The 16,195-nt window shown below is 43.1% G+C and overlaps 1 protein-coding gene across 1 annotated transcript in view; it reads left to right on the forward strand.

Annotated features, from left to right (window-relative positions):
- Positions 1-16,195, forward strand: part of NCKAP1L (NCK associated protein 1 like) — an 88,306-nt gene that overhangs the window by 8,790 nt on the left and 63,321 nt on the right. Inside the window, exons 4-9 of the mRNA XM_063119255.1 lie at positions 8,565-8,621; positions 10,493-10,635; positions 11,948-12,038; positions 13,223-13,360; positions 14,922-14,970; positions 15,378-15,534. Of these exons, the coding sequence (XP_062975325.1) occupies positions 8,565-8,621; positions 10,493-10,635; positions 11,948-12,038; positions 13,223-13,360; positions 14,922-14,970; positions 15,378-15,534 (635 nt within the window). The remainder of the gene's footprint in view (positions 1-8,564; positions 8,622-10,492; positions 10,636-11,947; positions 12,039-13,222; positions 13,361-14,921; positions 14,971-15,377; positions 15,535-16,195) is intronic.

Below are 16,195 nucleotides of genomic sequence, written 5' to 3' on the forward strand. Positions count from 1 at the left end.
TTTAATCCACTTTTTATTCCATTGTTCTAATTGACCATATTCTAGCCAAGATAGCTTCTTCTCCATTAACAAATTTTCCATATCCTCTCTTGTTTTAATATCTCTTACCCAATCCTTTAATTTTATTTTATTTTTCTCTTTTAATATTTTACATAATCTGCCCTTTAGATCCTCTGGGAAATTCTTTAACATTATTATCGGTGCTAAGGGAGAGTTGCTCGGAAGCAGCTTCCCTTTAAATTTACTCCAAATTTCCCATTGAGTCCTCAGGAGTGGATTATCTATACTTCCAACCCACTTTCTTCCTCCATCTTTAAAAAAAACATTCTCCAAATTCATCTCTACCTTACTTATGATTTTTTCCTCCATCCAATATAAATCTCCTACTCCCATAATTGCTTCTACAACATGTCTTAATCTATTTGCTACGTAGTATAATTTTATGTTTGGGAGACCCATTCCCCCCTTTTTTTGGCTTAGGTACCAATTATTTTTATTCACTCTTGCTCTCTTTTCTCCATTACAATATTTATTAATAATATTTTGCCAACTTTTTATCTCGGTTTCTGATATTTTTATAGGTAGCATCCTAAATACAAAATTAATTTTAGCTAATATCTTCATTTTTATCAAAGCTATTCTCCCAAACCAAGATAAATTTAATCTTTTATATTTCTCCAATTTCTCTAGTACCTCCTTCTTTAACCTCATTAAATTTTCCCTTTCTAAATTCTCTAGATTTTTTGTAATTTTAATTCCCAAATATTTAATCTCGTTCTTAACTTTCAATTCCATTCCCTTAAATTCCCAATCCTTTTCTTCCTTCTTAGTATAGTTAAACAACATCATCTCTGATTTAGACCAATTTATTTTTAACCCTGTAATTTCCTCAAATTCCCTCAACTGATATTTAATTCTTTCTAATTTTCTTAATGGATTCTTAATGGTCAATAAAGTATCATCCGCAAACATGTTTAACTTTATTTCCCTTACCTCTCCAATTCCTTCTAACTCTTTATCCTCCCTTAGTGCCTTCGCCAAAACTTCCATAACCATTACAAACAGGACCGGCGAGAGCGGACATCCTTGTCTTGTTCCTCTGGCTAGTCGTATCTTTTCAGTAAGTCCGTCATTTACCACCACTACCGCCGTATTTTGGGAATATAGCTGTTCTATTACATTTTTAAATTTATTTCCAAATCCCAATTTATCTATAATACTCTTTAGTGCCTGCCAGCTCACACAATCAAAAGCTTTAAAAATATCTAATGCCATAATACCTGCCTTAATATTTGCTTTTTTTATTACATTTATTACATTTAAAACTCTACCCACTAAATTATGCATATGCCTTCCTACCACAAACCCACATTGATCTGCTCCTATATATTCTGCCAAAAATTTATTTAGTCGTTTGGCCATAATAGATGTAAAAATTTTAGCATCCTGATTTATTAAAGAAATAGGTCTATAAGAATCGGGATTAGTCAAGTCTTTATCTGGTTTTGGGATCAGAATTATCACTGAATGTTCCCATGATTCAGGTATCTTCTCTCCTGATAATATCCTATTATAAAGTTCCATTAATTTTGGAACTAAACAATCTTTGAAGACCTTATAATATTCTGGACCCAAACCATCTGCTCCTGGTGATTTACCCACTTTTAACTTATCAATAACCTCTTCAACTTCTCTTTGAGTTATTACTGACTCCATTAACTCCTTATATTCTGATTTTATTTCCTTCTTTATAAACCTTCCAATATACTCCTCCACCTTTTCTTGTTGAATTTCTTTACCCTTGTACAATTCCTGATAAAATTCCTGAAAAATTTTTATTTTAACTTTCATTGCATGACAATAATTCCCTCGGCTATCTTTCAACGTTTCTATCCCATTCCTCCCTTTTTCTTTTTGTGTGAGCTTGGCAAGCAACCTCGAGTTCTTATCACTGTTTTCAAAAAATTCCCTTTTCATATACATTAAATTCTTTTGAATCTCTTCTATATTTAAGTTTTCTAATTGTTTCTTCTTAGCTTGTATTTCCACTAATTTATATTTATCTTTACCTCGCCAATATCTTTCCTCCAAGTTTTTAATTTCTATCTCTAACTTTTCCTGTTCTGCACGTTGTTGTCTTTTTAAGCTACATGTTTCTCTAATACAGATTCCTCTTGCTACAGCCTTCATGGTGTCCCAAATGACTGACCCAGCTGTTCCTCCTTTTTCATTAATTTCCCATGACTCCGACAATTCCTTCCGAATTTTATCTACTATTTTATTGTATTTCAATATCTTTGTGTTCAGCTTCCATCTATATGCCTCTTTATAATCTTTCTTAACTGTAAATTCTAAACTTAACAAGGCATGATCAGTTACTTTTATTACCCCCATTTCCATTTTACAAATCCTCGTTGCAAAGTCTTTTGAAACAAATATATGATCTATCCTGGAGTATGTATGATGAACTGGGGAAAAGTATGAAAATCCAGGCCTATTCCCGTTAAGTAATCGCCACGAATCTAAATAATCATTTTCTTTTACTAATTTATTCAATATAGTCATATTGTTCCTCTTTTCAGCATTAGTGGGATTTGACCTGTCCCATTTATTATCCATAACCATATTAAAATCCCCAGCTAATATAACATACCCCTCCTTAAATTCTTCTATTTCTTTAAACAACTTTATAAAAAACTCTCTATGCCTCTCATTTGGGGCATAAACATTAATCAAAGTATAGACCTTTCCCTCAATTTTACCTTTTAACATAAGATATCTACCCTTATCATCCTTTTTTACTTCTTCTAATGTAAACCCACTTTTTTTTGAAATCAAAGTGGCCACTCCATTTTTTTTCGATGTCCCTAATGACTTTTCATAATAGGCTAACCACTTTAATTTTATCATATTCGAATTCTCGGAGCCTTGGTGTGTCTCTTGGATCATTATAATATCTGATCCCTCTTTATTAAGCATTTGTTCTATTCTCTTCCTTTTCACGACTGCCCCTAAACCTTTAACATTGAGTGTTGATACCTTTATCTTTTTATCCATAATCACCCTTTTGAAATCTCTTCCGATCCCTTGTGCTCAGCAATTCAAACTTACTTACATAAAAACACAAACTCCATACATAGAACCCCCACCCTCCTACCCCAATCCCTCCTCCCCTACCTTCCCCCCCTCCCCACCCCCCCACTCTAATCCCCCCCCATATCCCCGTGAGTCTAGTACTCCAGCCATCTACTTTAAAGGGGGGGGGGGAGGCAGTGCTGTGCCTGGCCGGCAGGTTTCTATATTAGCATTTCTATTTGCAATTATCTCCAAACATGATTAACAATTCTCTTACTCTCCAGATGTCCCAGCCTCATTCCCTCCCCCACCCACTCCAGCCCCATTTGCTTCCCCATCCAGACCCAGCCTCTTCAGCAAATCTTTACCTTGATCCAATGAGGTTACTCTGTGTTCCCTCCTCCCATATGTAAATCTTAAAAAAACCGGGTAACCCCATGCATAAGGAATTTTATTCTTCATTAATGTTTCCGTTATTGGTTTAAGACTACGTCTCCAATTTAATGTGTGTTGAGAGAGATCATTGTAAATTTGCACTGGTTTGCCTTTATACTGTATCTGAACCTTAGATCTCAATTCTTTCATAATTTGCTCTTTTTTGTAATAGTTACCAAATTTCACCAATATGTCTCTAGTCCCTTTGTAGTTTTGCCCCCCCACACGGTGGACTCGGTCCAGATCCGATCCATCTATTGGTATGTCAGGCATCAGCTCCTTGAACCAGTTCACGATAATTTCTCTAAGATCTTCTCCTTGCGTCTCCTTCAGCTGCTTTGTTCGAAGCGAAGATCTACGAGATTGATCTTCCAAGGCAATCAAACGCAATTCCCATTCTTTAAATTGTATATTAATTGATTTTTCAAAAGCCTCTTGTTTCTTCTGGTCCAGATCCGCTTTAGCCTCTATCTCTTTGATCTTATCCGAATTTTCCATCGCTTTATCCGCAATAGTACGCATTTGTTTTCTGAATTCACTCATATGCTGATCCATTTTTTTAAAAATAATAATGTTATTTTCTGCTATAATAGCCTTGATTTCCATTAAAGAGGGAGGGTTACTACCACTTTCTTTTCCCCCTTCAGCCATGTTTTTTTCTTTATTTGGTATTGTATCCAAAGAGACTGGGTCTATATCTTCCTCTTCCTGTTCAACTCCAGGGGCTGTACTTTCCAGGAAGGAGAGGTGAGCCAAATTATGATTTGAAGGTTTCTTTTTTTGTATATTAAGCTTTTCCCAACTTTTGATCTTCCTTTTAATGTTTGGCATGGGACCCTTCTGAGTAGGGCATAAATCTTAGAGTAGCTTACTTCCTTAGCAACTCATGCTGGCTTCTCTATTGTATAGCAAACTGACTTCCTTCTTCACGAGGGGGGGAATATCCAGTTCACAACAGCATTCACTAGAGGGGATCAGATTTAATCATTCACAGTCTCTCAGCATCCCACATCTCCCTCACCGAATGCCAAATGCAGCTTTTTTCGCTCCTTCACCCCCCCTTCTCGCCACGCCAATAAATCCAATCAACAACTTCCACCTTAGAAAGCCAGCATTTCAATCGTTCCCATGTGAGATAAAGATGAAAGGTTATAACACAAATCAATGTCCGGCAAGCGTAAATTCCTTCTTTTTAAACTGCGTCAGAGTCAGCGTTTACTTTCACTTTTGAGAGTTGCCGTTTAGACAGACATTGCATTAATCATAGTTCATCTCACCTCCCTTCTTCAAATCTGTCCACTTTCCCAGCTCCTGTTGGTTTTATAATCATTTTCTGTCGGTTGCTCAAAGATTTATGCCCATTAGAAGAGAGATAATTGCCTTTTCCGGCAAGCGCCGTTCAGAGCCTCAGAAGAAACCCGCCATCGCTCAGGCTGCCAAGCTCCGCCCCATTTCCTTGTACTCTGACTCTGGAGATGTCTATACGGCTTCTTTACCCTGACCTAAACGCGCAGATTTGCATTTCAGGACACATGATGCAGCCGCCCATTCGTCGCAGTGCTGGGTTTTTAACTGGAATATGTGCAGATTCATAGTTGTGATAAACCTTTGAGTTTGCACTGCATTATAGTTATGTGTCGTTGGGGGAGTTAAATTGAATTTTGGAATGTGGGTGTGTCTTTGAGGGCAGGACAAAGTGATTGGCTGATTTCCCGCCTTCCCACCCATCGTGTCCTCCTCTGGCTGCCTCGTTCCTTCTGTAAAGGAAACTGGACCCAGCCAAGCTGGCTTTCCACTGGATTTTGCACAGATCTCCGGAATAACCGCACACAGCTCACGATTTGGAGGTTTAAGCCCAATTTATTTTATTAGGAAAGAGGCAAGCAAACAGGATTAGCAACTAAAACTACGAATACATGCAGATATATATTGAACCCCAAAACCAGCAAACTAAAATACTAAATTGCAATGTCATACGTCACCCAGCCATGGAGTCAGCCAGCTCAGGACAAAAGACCCATTTTCAAAAGTATCCCTTTATAGAAACATTTTCACTCTTCCCCCCACCCTTCGGTTCTCCCTGCGATGATGTCTTTCACACTTCTCCTGAGATGTTAATTTCGCTCAAGGTCGCCCGGCCTGGCCCCAAGCGGTTCCAGGATGTACCTGTACGCCCACATGCAGCTGGCCGATCATCCGCTCATAAAAACCATAACAATGGGACACTTTAACATTTTTACATTTTTTAAGAACAGCCATTCCATGTATGAATTTACCCCTTCCTTACACCTTCCCGCCATTTTCATTTTTATTTATATGAATCTGTGGAGGTCCGCAGATAGAGCTTATAAAATTAAAACAAAGAGGGCAGCAAGAGGGAGGAGACGTGTTCAGCCCCCCTCTCGCATCCTCCTCTGCTGCCTCGTTCTCACCCCCCTGGTTTTTCTCTTATATGAATCTGCGGAACTCCGGAGATAAAACGTTAGGGTTCTGTATGTGCATATGTGCGCATTAATAACTGCACTACAAAAAAAGGTTCATGCCCACTGGAGCAACTTTGCTCCACAAGGGCTCTCCTATGACTGTATATTCTGAGCAGTAAATTCAGGAGATACATCGCATTTGCTGCTGCAGTGTGACACTCTTTGCCTAGATTCGAATCTACAAAAATTTGGGTTTCTATTCAATGAGGAGCAATCCTGTTGTCGTATAGATGGGGGGCTCTGTGGGCGAACATTAGACATGGCATTGGTATCAAATCCCAGGCCTCTTATTAACGCTCTTGGCAGCCTTGAGCAGTCATTACAGTGGATTTATTAGCTTTTGTGGTAAAGCTATATAAATAACATCTAGTCCATACCATAAGGTTTTTTGTTTTGTTTTTAAAGTACATCAACATTTTTCACCCTACGATGTAAAACCTCTTCAAAATAAATACAGAATGTAGATTATAGCATACCAAAATAGAATAAAAATGAAGAAGTGGTCACATTTATGTACAGAGAGCATTTGTTAAATAAGCAAAGATAGTAGCCAAATAAATAATCTTGACACATTTGTACTTATTAAGAAAGCCAGCTTCTTAGGTACTGAAGGAAGCATTTTTAAAAAGAAAAGAAAAGATGAAGTGTTCATTTTTGTTTTAATGCTACATAGAGTCTACAGTCGAATACATAATCAGCTAGATCTCTAGTGTCCAAGGACAGAAAAACAAACATTTATCACTGTCCTCAAAGCAGTCTCAAGCAAAATCAGAGCTGACTCATCCAGTTTTGGGGTGACAAAAGGGGAAAGGGAAGCTGTTTTTATTCTGGGTTAGTATTTTTGCTCAAACTGGTTTAAACCAGCATGGGGTGATTGTTCAGGCAAATAGAAGCAATGATTGTTGGGTTGGGGGACAAATTAGGGGGAAGCTACAAGCGGAAAGCTGTGGAGAAGTGAGCAATAGCAGGAAATATGAAAATGTTGCCTTTTGAGCCCTCCTTCTCCGTAATGTATTTAGCCTGATCCTTAATCCAGGCCTGGATAAAGGAGTTCACCCCACCAAGAGCACCCCTTTAAGATCAGTGGGGCTTACTCCCAAGTAAGCGTGCTGAGGGTCTGACGTCTACTCAGAAGTAAGTCCCACTGTGTTCAGTGGGGCTTACTCCCAAGAAAACATGCTGAGGCTCTGACGTCTACTCAGAAGTAAGTCCCACTGTGTTCAATGGGGCTTACTCCCATGTAAGCGTGCTGAGGCTCTGACGTCTAGTCAGAAGTAAGTCCCACTGTGTTCAGTGGGGCTTACTCCCAAGAAAACATGCTGAGGCTCTGTCGTCTACTCAGAAGTAAGTCCCACTGTGTTCAGTGGGGCTTACTCCCATGTAAGCGTGCTGAGGCTCTGACGTCTACTCAGAAGTAAGTCCCACTGTGTTCAATGGGGCTTACTCCCATGTAAGCGTGCTGAGGCTCTGACGTCTAGTCAGAAGTAAGTCCCACTGTGTTCAGTGGGGCTTACTCCCAAGAAAACATGATGAGGCTCTGACGTCTACTCAGAAGTAAGTCCCACTGTGTTCAATGGGGCTTACTCCCATGTAAGCATGCTGAGGCTCTGACGTCTACTCAGAAGTAAGTCCCACTGTGTTCAATGGGGCTTACTCCCATGTAAGCGTGCTGAGGCTCTGACGTCTAGTCAGAAGTAAGTCCCACTGTGTTCAGTGGGGCTTACTCCCATGTAAGCGTGCTGAGGCTCTGACATCTACTCAGAAGTAAGTCCCACTGTGTTCAATGGGGCTTACTCCCATGTAAGCGTGCTGAGGCTCTGACATCTAGTCAGAAGTAAGTCCCACTGTGTTCAATGGGGCTTACTCCCATGTAAGCGTGCTGAGGCTCTGACGTCTAGTCAGAAGTAAGTCCCACTGTGTTCAGTGGGGCTTACTCCCAAGAAAACATGATGAGGCTCTGACGTCTACTCAGAAGTAAGTCCCACTGTGTTCAATGGGGCTTACTCCCATGTAAGCATGCTGAGGCTCTGACGTCTACTCAGAAGTAAGTCCCACTGTGTTCAATGGGGCTTACTCCCATGTAAGCGTGCTGAGGCTCTGACGTCTAGTCAGAAGTAAGTCCCACTGTGTTCAGTGGGGCTTACTCCCATGTAAGCGTGCTGAGGCTCTGACATCTACTCAGAAGTAAGTCCCACTGTGTTCAATGGGGCTTACTCCCATGTAAGCGTGCTGAGGCTCTGACATCTAGTCAGAAGTAAGTCCCACTGTGTTCAATGGGGCTTACTCCCATGTAAGCGTGCTGAGGCTTACATCAATCCTACCAAGAAGCACAACAACCCTGGTAAACAATGTGATTCCCTTTAGTATAGAAACCGCCTCTATTCCAGCAAAACTTGTTTTCCATTGTTGTTGTGAGGATAAAATGGATGAAAGGTAGATTATGAATTTCGTAATAAAATACAATGAAATAAAAAAAAAACCCAGGGATCATAAAGAACGCTGTTGGGGAGGGAAGAAAAATGTGAAATTCTTTCTTATAAATGCTTCATTAATGTTCACTTTCTTCTTTAGGACCATGTCTATGAATTGTTGAACACGATCGATGCCACCCAGTGCTACTTTGACATCGTGAGTGTGATATGAATCAAGTATGGATGTTAGCTTCTGATTGTTAAAAGGCCAATGGGCTTTTTTTTTTTTTAGGGGGGTGGGGAATTCCCAGCTCCAGACCTTTGAGGCAGCCTTCCCCAACTCTCTACCCTCCAGGTGTGTTGGACTGCTGGGAACTTTAGTCTACACAGCTGGAGGGCACCAGGTTGGGGAAAGGTGACTTGAAGAGTCTGACAGGCCTCATTTGAGCTGGACGTTATGTATTCTTATGCCTGGGCACCTGAATACTCTGAGTATCAAGAACTCCAGGCGGTTTGAGCATTTTATCCAGGCAGGGTGGGGGGTGGGTGGGGTCGTTTCCTCTGAATGCAGTAACTGGAAATTTATGGTGTTTTAGCAATACACGGAGCGTTATCAGACGAGCGTTTTATACCACGCTCATTACTGGCCACTTACGGATGTTCGTGGGACCTTTTAACGACGCTGTCCACCTCCCGTGCGTTTCCTGCTCCTTCTGCTCTATTTTCGGTGACAAAATAAGACCAGGAAAATCCACTTTTTAAAAAATTGAAGCGCCACTTGCTGCCATTTCCTGCTGCGTCCTGGAAAAGCAGTGCGATAAAAACGCCCCACTGAATGGGCCACGTAGTCGTTGCCTGCTTCCTCTTTCTTCCCCGTGTGAAGAAAGAAGAAGCTGCTCGTCCCTGTTGTGGGACAGAAAAGCAATGGTAGGAAAATGGGATTTCCCCCATTTGATGATGCTCATGGCTTTTACACACACACATGCATATTGGTTGAGCATAGAGCGGGATTTACAGCATTAACCCTCAAACAGGTACTGTATCCACATTAGGTTTCTAGGTGGGCTATTACATCCTAAAAAAGCTTCCAGAGCTCCAAGCTCAGCTCTCTCCCTCTCCCTGACTATCTCCTGCTGCAACTCTCTTTACCACGAAAACTGAAACTTGCAGCTTCATCACAAAATACTTGATGACATCATCTCCTGGGGAAGGGAGGGAGCTAAGCGCTCATTCTCAAAAGACTCTCTCCTTCCAGAAGAAGCCAACTATATGCAGAAATCTCCTTAACAGAAGGAAAGACATTTGCCCACTATTTTAAGTGGTCAAAAACCGCTGAACAGGTTTGAACAATATCAGATTGTTTTATCCCAAAACGTGGTCTGAAGACACTGAAGGCAGCCACCTTGCTGAAGCTAAACAAGTCATGCTTTTCATTGCTTGGAAGGGCGACAACCCAGGAACTATATGTAGTCACCTTGAGTTCCACAATGGCCTGTTTCAGACAACACACGAAACCATGTTGCTTAACCACAAAATGGTTAAGGGAATTCCCTTAACCATTTTGTGGTTAAGCAGCATGGTTTAGCATGTTGTCTGAACCAGGACAAGAGTAATAAATAAATACATCTGATACAATCTGACAAACTTGATCAGCAGTTTTGACCACTTAAGCAGCCCTTCTGTTGCCAACCGTATAACCACAGAATCACTGAGTTGGAAGGGCCGCCCAGACGTAATCCAGATCAACCCCAAATCTCATTACACTGTATTGCAGAAAACAGAGGAGTTTGCATAGATATAGGGCATGGATGTGTTTCTGTATCTTCGATTTTTTTAAACAAACAAGCAGCCATGGCGATGGGGGATCCAGATCAAGGCCATACTACAGGGAAAAGCGGGGTTTAACGTTTTGAACTGAGCCACTGTCTAAGCAGGCCTTGCTGGGATTCCAGCAAGTGGAAAAGGATGACTCTTTATGATGCTGCCAGGAGTGAGATCATGCACAGAAATGGGAACGAAGTATTAGTCAACGCTAGCCCTGTGTTTACCGTCTTTCTCTCTCCACCCTCTTCCTTTTTCTTTCTGCAGCACGTGAATTACGATTTCACCAGAAATTACCTTGACCTGATTGTTACCTATGCCTCCGTCATCTTACTCCTTTCCCGTATCGATGATCGTAAAGCCCTCATTGGCCTGTACCACTGCACCCACGAGATGATCCACGGAACAAGGTCCAAATCCCATCTATCCTTTCGCTTATTTAAAAGATTTCTAAGCCACCTTTTAGAGTAAACCCTTCCAAGGCGTTGTGTTGCAAAACTTAAAACCGCAGCACATAATAAAACAACAAGAACATTTTTTTTAAAGAAAGAAACTAATGGTTAAAACCAGACAGTACCATATACACAAAGGCCATCTAGTATTCTTGCCCTAAGATTGCACACTTAGTGCTTGAAGCAATCCCTGCAAGTATCTATGGGCATGGAGAAGAACGTAACATAAGACGTGTCATGCTGGATCAGACCAAGGGTCCATCTAGTCCAGCACTCTGTTCACGCAGTGGCCAACCAGCCGTTGGCCAGGGACCAACAAAGCAGGACATGGTGCAACAGCACCCTCCCACCCATGTTCCCCAGCAACTGGTGCACACAGGCTTACTGCCTCGATTACTGGAGATAGCACACAACCGTCAGGGCTAAGCAGAATACGCAGGTACTGACTTGGTTCGGACGATCACAGCGGGGAAGAAGCCCCTGTGGCTGCGTTTTCTGCTCCCAGGCCATGTGACAGGGAGAACATTGTACCCACCTTACAACCCACAACATACAGTAGAGATTGTAAGGTGGATACAGAGCACACACAACACTATGTTGCAGGCTGGACAATTTTTCTTAGCACTACAGTGGTCCTAGCACAGGTCTGACACTAATAGTGTAATGCCTCGGCCTCCCCAAAGGAATTATTGGGTGGGGGGGATTGGCGCTTCATGCTGTTCTTTTCTTACTTTCTTTGACAGAGTAAGTGCCCTGGAAGGGGGGGTAATGAACATGTTAGAAACGGGGGGGGGGGGGGGAGAAAACAAAAAAGAACAATTTGCAAAACGGCTGGGGAATGCTAAAACTAAAGAAGGAAAGGGCCAGCCAAATGTCCTTTGGAAGAGTGTTCCACAGGGCGGGCAACACCACGGAGAAGGTTCTATCCCATGCTCTCCCCCAAGCTAACCTCTCTTGATGGTGGGACACATAGAGGGGCTTCGAAAGATCTTAAATTATGGGCAGGTTCACACAAGGGGAGGCCGTCTTTCATACATCCTGGCCGCAAGCCATTTAGGGATTTCATCCCTGCAGGTGCCTATCTAGTCTTTTCTTATGGGCACGAAGAAGATACTACAACATGCCTAAACAGAGTATTCGTATGTATTTTTTGTTGTCTGGAAAGGAGTGACCCTTGGAGGTGTCTGGCTATGCTGGGTGGGCACTGTCCAGGAGGGACGATGGGTCCTGTTTAGCAAATACCTCTGACTCATTGTTTGTCTGCCTTCAGCGATGCCAGCTTCCCTCGGTTGGGTCAGATGATTCTGGAGTATGAGAATCCCTTGCGTAAGCTGATGGAGGAGTTTGGACCCCATACTAAGGTGAGATGCTGCGGTGGAACCCTTTTCAAGTTGGGCACCGTGGCCATTCCTCTTGCAGGACGGCTGATTTATGGGTTTAGCACCTGCGTGGCTGTCATCTCCCTGCTGGAGAACATGTCGAGGAAATGCAGCTAGCTGTTCCTTTATGCGGCTGTGAAAGTGTGACGAACTTGTGTGTGTAGTTGCACGACTGTTCACAACATTTCTTAGCCACATGGTCCTCTTTTCTAAGCCAGTACATCTTTTAGGCACACAGATCTTGATGTAAGAGCTCCTTATGTCCCACCTTGATAGCAGTAGCTGCCTGCCTGCATCCAGCCTGCTCTTGAGGCTGGTGTTGGAAACACAGGACTCATTCGAATGGCAACTTTCCATGCTCTTAATCATGGTCTGGCACTTGAAGCTGGCAACATGTGTGTTCCTTCTAAAGAGCTATCGCTGTTTTAAAGCTAAATATTTTGGCTGGCTTGGATTTGAATGGGCAATTAAGACCTATTAGCTTTACAAAAGATCTGCTCCTGGTGGAGACTGTGAGGTTCTCTACACAAGCGATTTATTGTATGCTCATGATTGGCCACGCACGGAGGTTTGCAGGTCCTTTATGCAACATCGTCAACCTCCAAGATGTTCCCCGTGCTTTTCACCAGCAATCTCACTTTAAAGAAAATCTGGAGATAATGCAGTATTTAAAATAATCATGGTATGTCCCCAACATGTAAATCTGGCATAGCACTATAATTCCACTACTAGATGGTGCTGTTTCATTGAGAGGCAGTGTGCTGTAGTGGCTAAAGTGTTGGACTGAGAGATGGGAGATCTGGGTTCTAGTCCTCACTCAGCCATGGAAACCCACTGGATGACTTTGGGCCAGTCACAGACTCTCAGGCCAACCTACTTCACAGGGTTGCTGTGGTGAGGATAACATGAAGAGGAGGAGATCATGTATGCCACTTTGGGTTCCTTGGAGGAAAAAAGGCGGGATATAAATGCAATAAATAAATAAAATAAAAATAAACTTAATAGCACTGCTGAGAGGGGAAGTTTTCCATTCAAAATCATGTGGTCGCCGTCTAAAGGAGCCTGCCGTAAATATGGAAAGACATGTAGCATGCAGTTCTGCCCTCTTTCTTTCTCTGCCTGTTGTCCCTTCCTGCCCCACTGCTAACAGAGACCTCTCTTACCAGGCGGTGAGCAGTGCCCTTCTTTCACTGCACTTCCTTTTTGCCCGTCGAAACCACTCAGCTGATCAGTGGCGAAGTGACCAGCTCTTCAGTTTGATCAGCAACCCTGCGGGGATGCTCGCGCCGGTCAATTCGGATACGGTGAGTGTGCGCGTGTGTGCTGAGACAGTGACAGCGCTTTGGGCCTCTCCAGCACAGCCCATACTCGGGGTGCTTCCAGATGGAAGACTCCAAAGAGCTACCACTGACGTACTTTGCCACAGTTCTTTTTCTCCTGGTTAGATTTTCTGGGGTAAGAAACAGAATGGACAAAGGGGTGGGGGAACATGGAAACATTATGAGTGGAAGACGAGGATGCCTGGGGGCCCCTGTTGAATTCTGTGGATGAGGCAGGGAGATGATGATTTTTATTTTTATTTATTTTTATTTATTTTTATTTATTTAAGGATTTTTTATGGCGCCATTCAGCCAAAAAAGGCTCTCATGGCGGCTTACAAAAGTATTTCTTGACAGTCCCTGCCCACAGGCTTACAATCTAAAAGACATGACACAAAAGGAAAGGGGATTGGGAGGGAGGAGGAGGAGGAGGGGGAAAAGGAAAGCAAACTCAGGCACTGCAATCTTAGTTGGAAAGTTCAGCAGTTACAGTTGACAGCAGGAGGGAGGGGGCTCTCAGCTGGGGCTGGACCCAGGCACGGTGGAGAGGTGCCTGGCTGCTGCTTCCTCCCTCACTGGTGGCCTCTGCAGAGACAGTTGGTAGCAGGAGGGAGGGGGCTCTCAGCTGGAGCTGGACCCAGGCACGGTGGAGAGGTGCCTGGCTGCTGCTTCCTCCCTCACTGGATGATGATGATTTATTACATTTATATACTGCCCCATAGCCGAAATTCTCTGGGCAGTTTACAAAGATCAAAACATTGAACATTAAAAATCAATATACAACATGTAAACCATAAAAGCACAAAATTTAAAAACCATAAAAGCATTTATATACACACACATTTAAAACAACTATGAAATCTCAGCAGATCCAGGGTCAATTAGAAACTCCGCATATGCTTTTAAATGCCTGGGAGAAGAGAAAAGTCTTGACCTGGTGCCAAAAAAATAACTATGTTGGCGCCAGGTGGGCCTCGTCGGGGAGATCATTCCATAATTGGGGGGCCGCCACTGAGAAGGTCCCCTCCCTTGCCTGGAAGCCTGGAATGTTAAAAGCCTGTATACGCCATGCTCCACATTTTGGAATAACAATGATTCCTTTATTGTTAATTTCTTTTTTCCTTTTCTTCCCCCCTTTTACTTTCTTTTGTTTTGTTTCCCCCCCTAAAATTGTATTAACCAAGTTTTTTTTTTTGTAACAGCTGTTTAAACCCCAATTGTTAGGGGATTCTTCTTCTTCTTCTTCTTCTTCTTCTTCTTCTTCTTCTTCTTCTTCTTCTTCTTCTTCTTCTTCTTCTTCTTCTTTTTGGTTATATCTAATATATATATATATATATATATATATATATATATATATATATATATCTCCCACCGATGATCCCTTTGGAGAGCAAATATCACAAGTATCTCATGGGTCTATAGCATTCAGTGAGATAATTGAGGCTTGCAGGCCTGAGCAGAGGTGCAGAGTGGTTGGGGAGGGAGAGGGCAGCCTTAGATCTATGTAGGCTAAAAAGAAAAATGTTCCATTTTCCTCCCTTCCCAGATGGCCTGTGAATACCTTTCCCTGGAGGTTCTTGAACGATGGATTGTGTGTAAGTCACCAGCTTGTTCTTTGCTGTGCTGTTAGGCTGGAAATGATCCAGGCTGAATCCTAAACCTAAACCTGGGGCCTTGGCTCAATCAGCAAGACATTCTCCCTAAAGCTGCTGCCTTTCTCACCCCCTAAAGGGTTGAACTTGTAGGCCCCTTTCATAGGTGCTAGTGGGCAGAAGCAGAGAGGTACATGTGGACCAGTCCCCCTCCCTCCCCACAAATTTGGCACCACTGTAACCACGCCCAATGCGAAGAAACGTGGTAGTTTGTGACGCGTCTGCGTGATTCATCAGGCTCTTGGAAGTGGGAGCAGGGAGGAACCTGCTGCTTCACAGAGCAAGGATGGTCAGCGTCTCCCTGTTTCCCTACCCCTGTCATTGACCACCTTCTCCTCCTCCTGCTGCAGTTGGGTTCTTGCTGTGCCACAGCTGCCTGGCCTCTACGCAGAGCTGCCTGGATCTGTGGCGGGCGGGTCTCCGGAGCTCGCTCTACATCACTCTGGTACGGGACGAAGTGCTTCCTATTCACAAGGTGACGGAGGAGGCCTTCAGCAGCATCAAAGGGTGAGTGACATGTAGAGGTGCCTTAGACCCATCAGGCAATGGTGCCACATAGATTAGATGGACATCTCTCCCCTCCCCGGGATTGTCCAATGACCATTGCTAGAGTGGCCAGATGAAATGAAACAAATACCAAGGGTTCCTTTGTGTAGGTTCAGGAGTGAAAAAGGTCTGAAACGTACAGGATACATGAAACTGCCTTCTATTCAGACCATTGGTCCACCTAGGTCAGCCTTCTCTAAGCTGGTGCCCTCCCATTGGGTTGCATCATCATACCTAGCCCACATGGCCAATGGCCCTGCTGTCTGGAGATGATGGGGGTTGTAATAGTTCAAGACATCTGGAAGGCACCAGGTTGGGGAATGCTGATCTAGGCCAATATTGGTGACTCTGACTGGCAGCAGCTCTCCAAGGATTCAAGTAGACGCCCTTCCAGACCTTTGTCCTGATACCATTTTAACTGGAGGATTCCAGGGATTGAACTTGAGACCTTCTGCATGCAAAGCACGTGCCCTGCCACCGAGCTGTGGCTTCTCCCTAAAAGCACAAGAGACCATGAAGCTTTAGTGTAGCCACTCTGCGATGAATGGTTTTTCAAATGTTAAAAGAAATCCTTTTTCTTAGAGGTTTTTGTTGTGCACTCGTTACGGGATCTTTAGATGAC

The sequence above is a fragment of the Elgaria multicarinata genome, chromosome 3 (genome assembly GCF_023053635.1).
Source record: "Elgaria multicarinata webbii isolate HBS135686 ecotype San Diego chromosome 3, rElgMul1.1.pri, whole genome shotgun sequence".
NCBI lineage: Eukaryota > Metazoa > Chordata > Lepidosauria > Squamata > Anguidae > Elgaria > Elgaria multicarinata.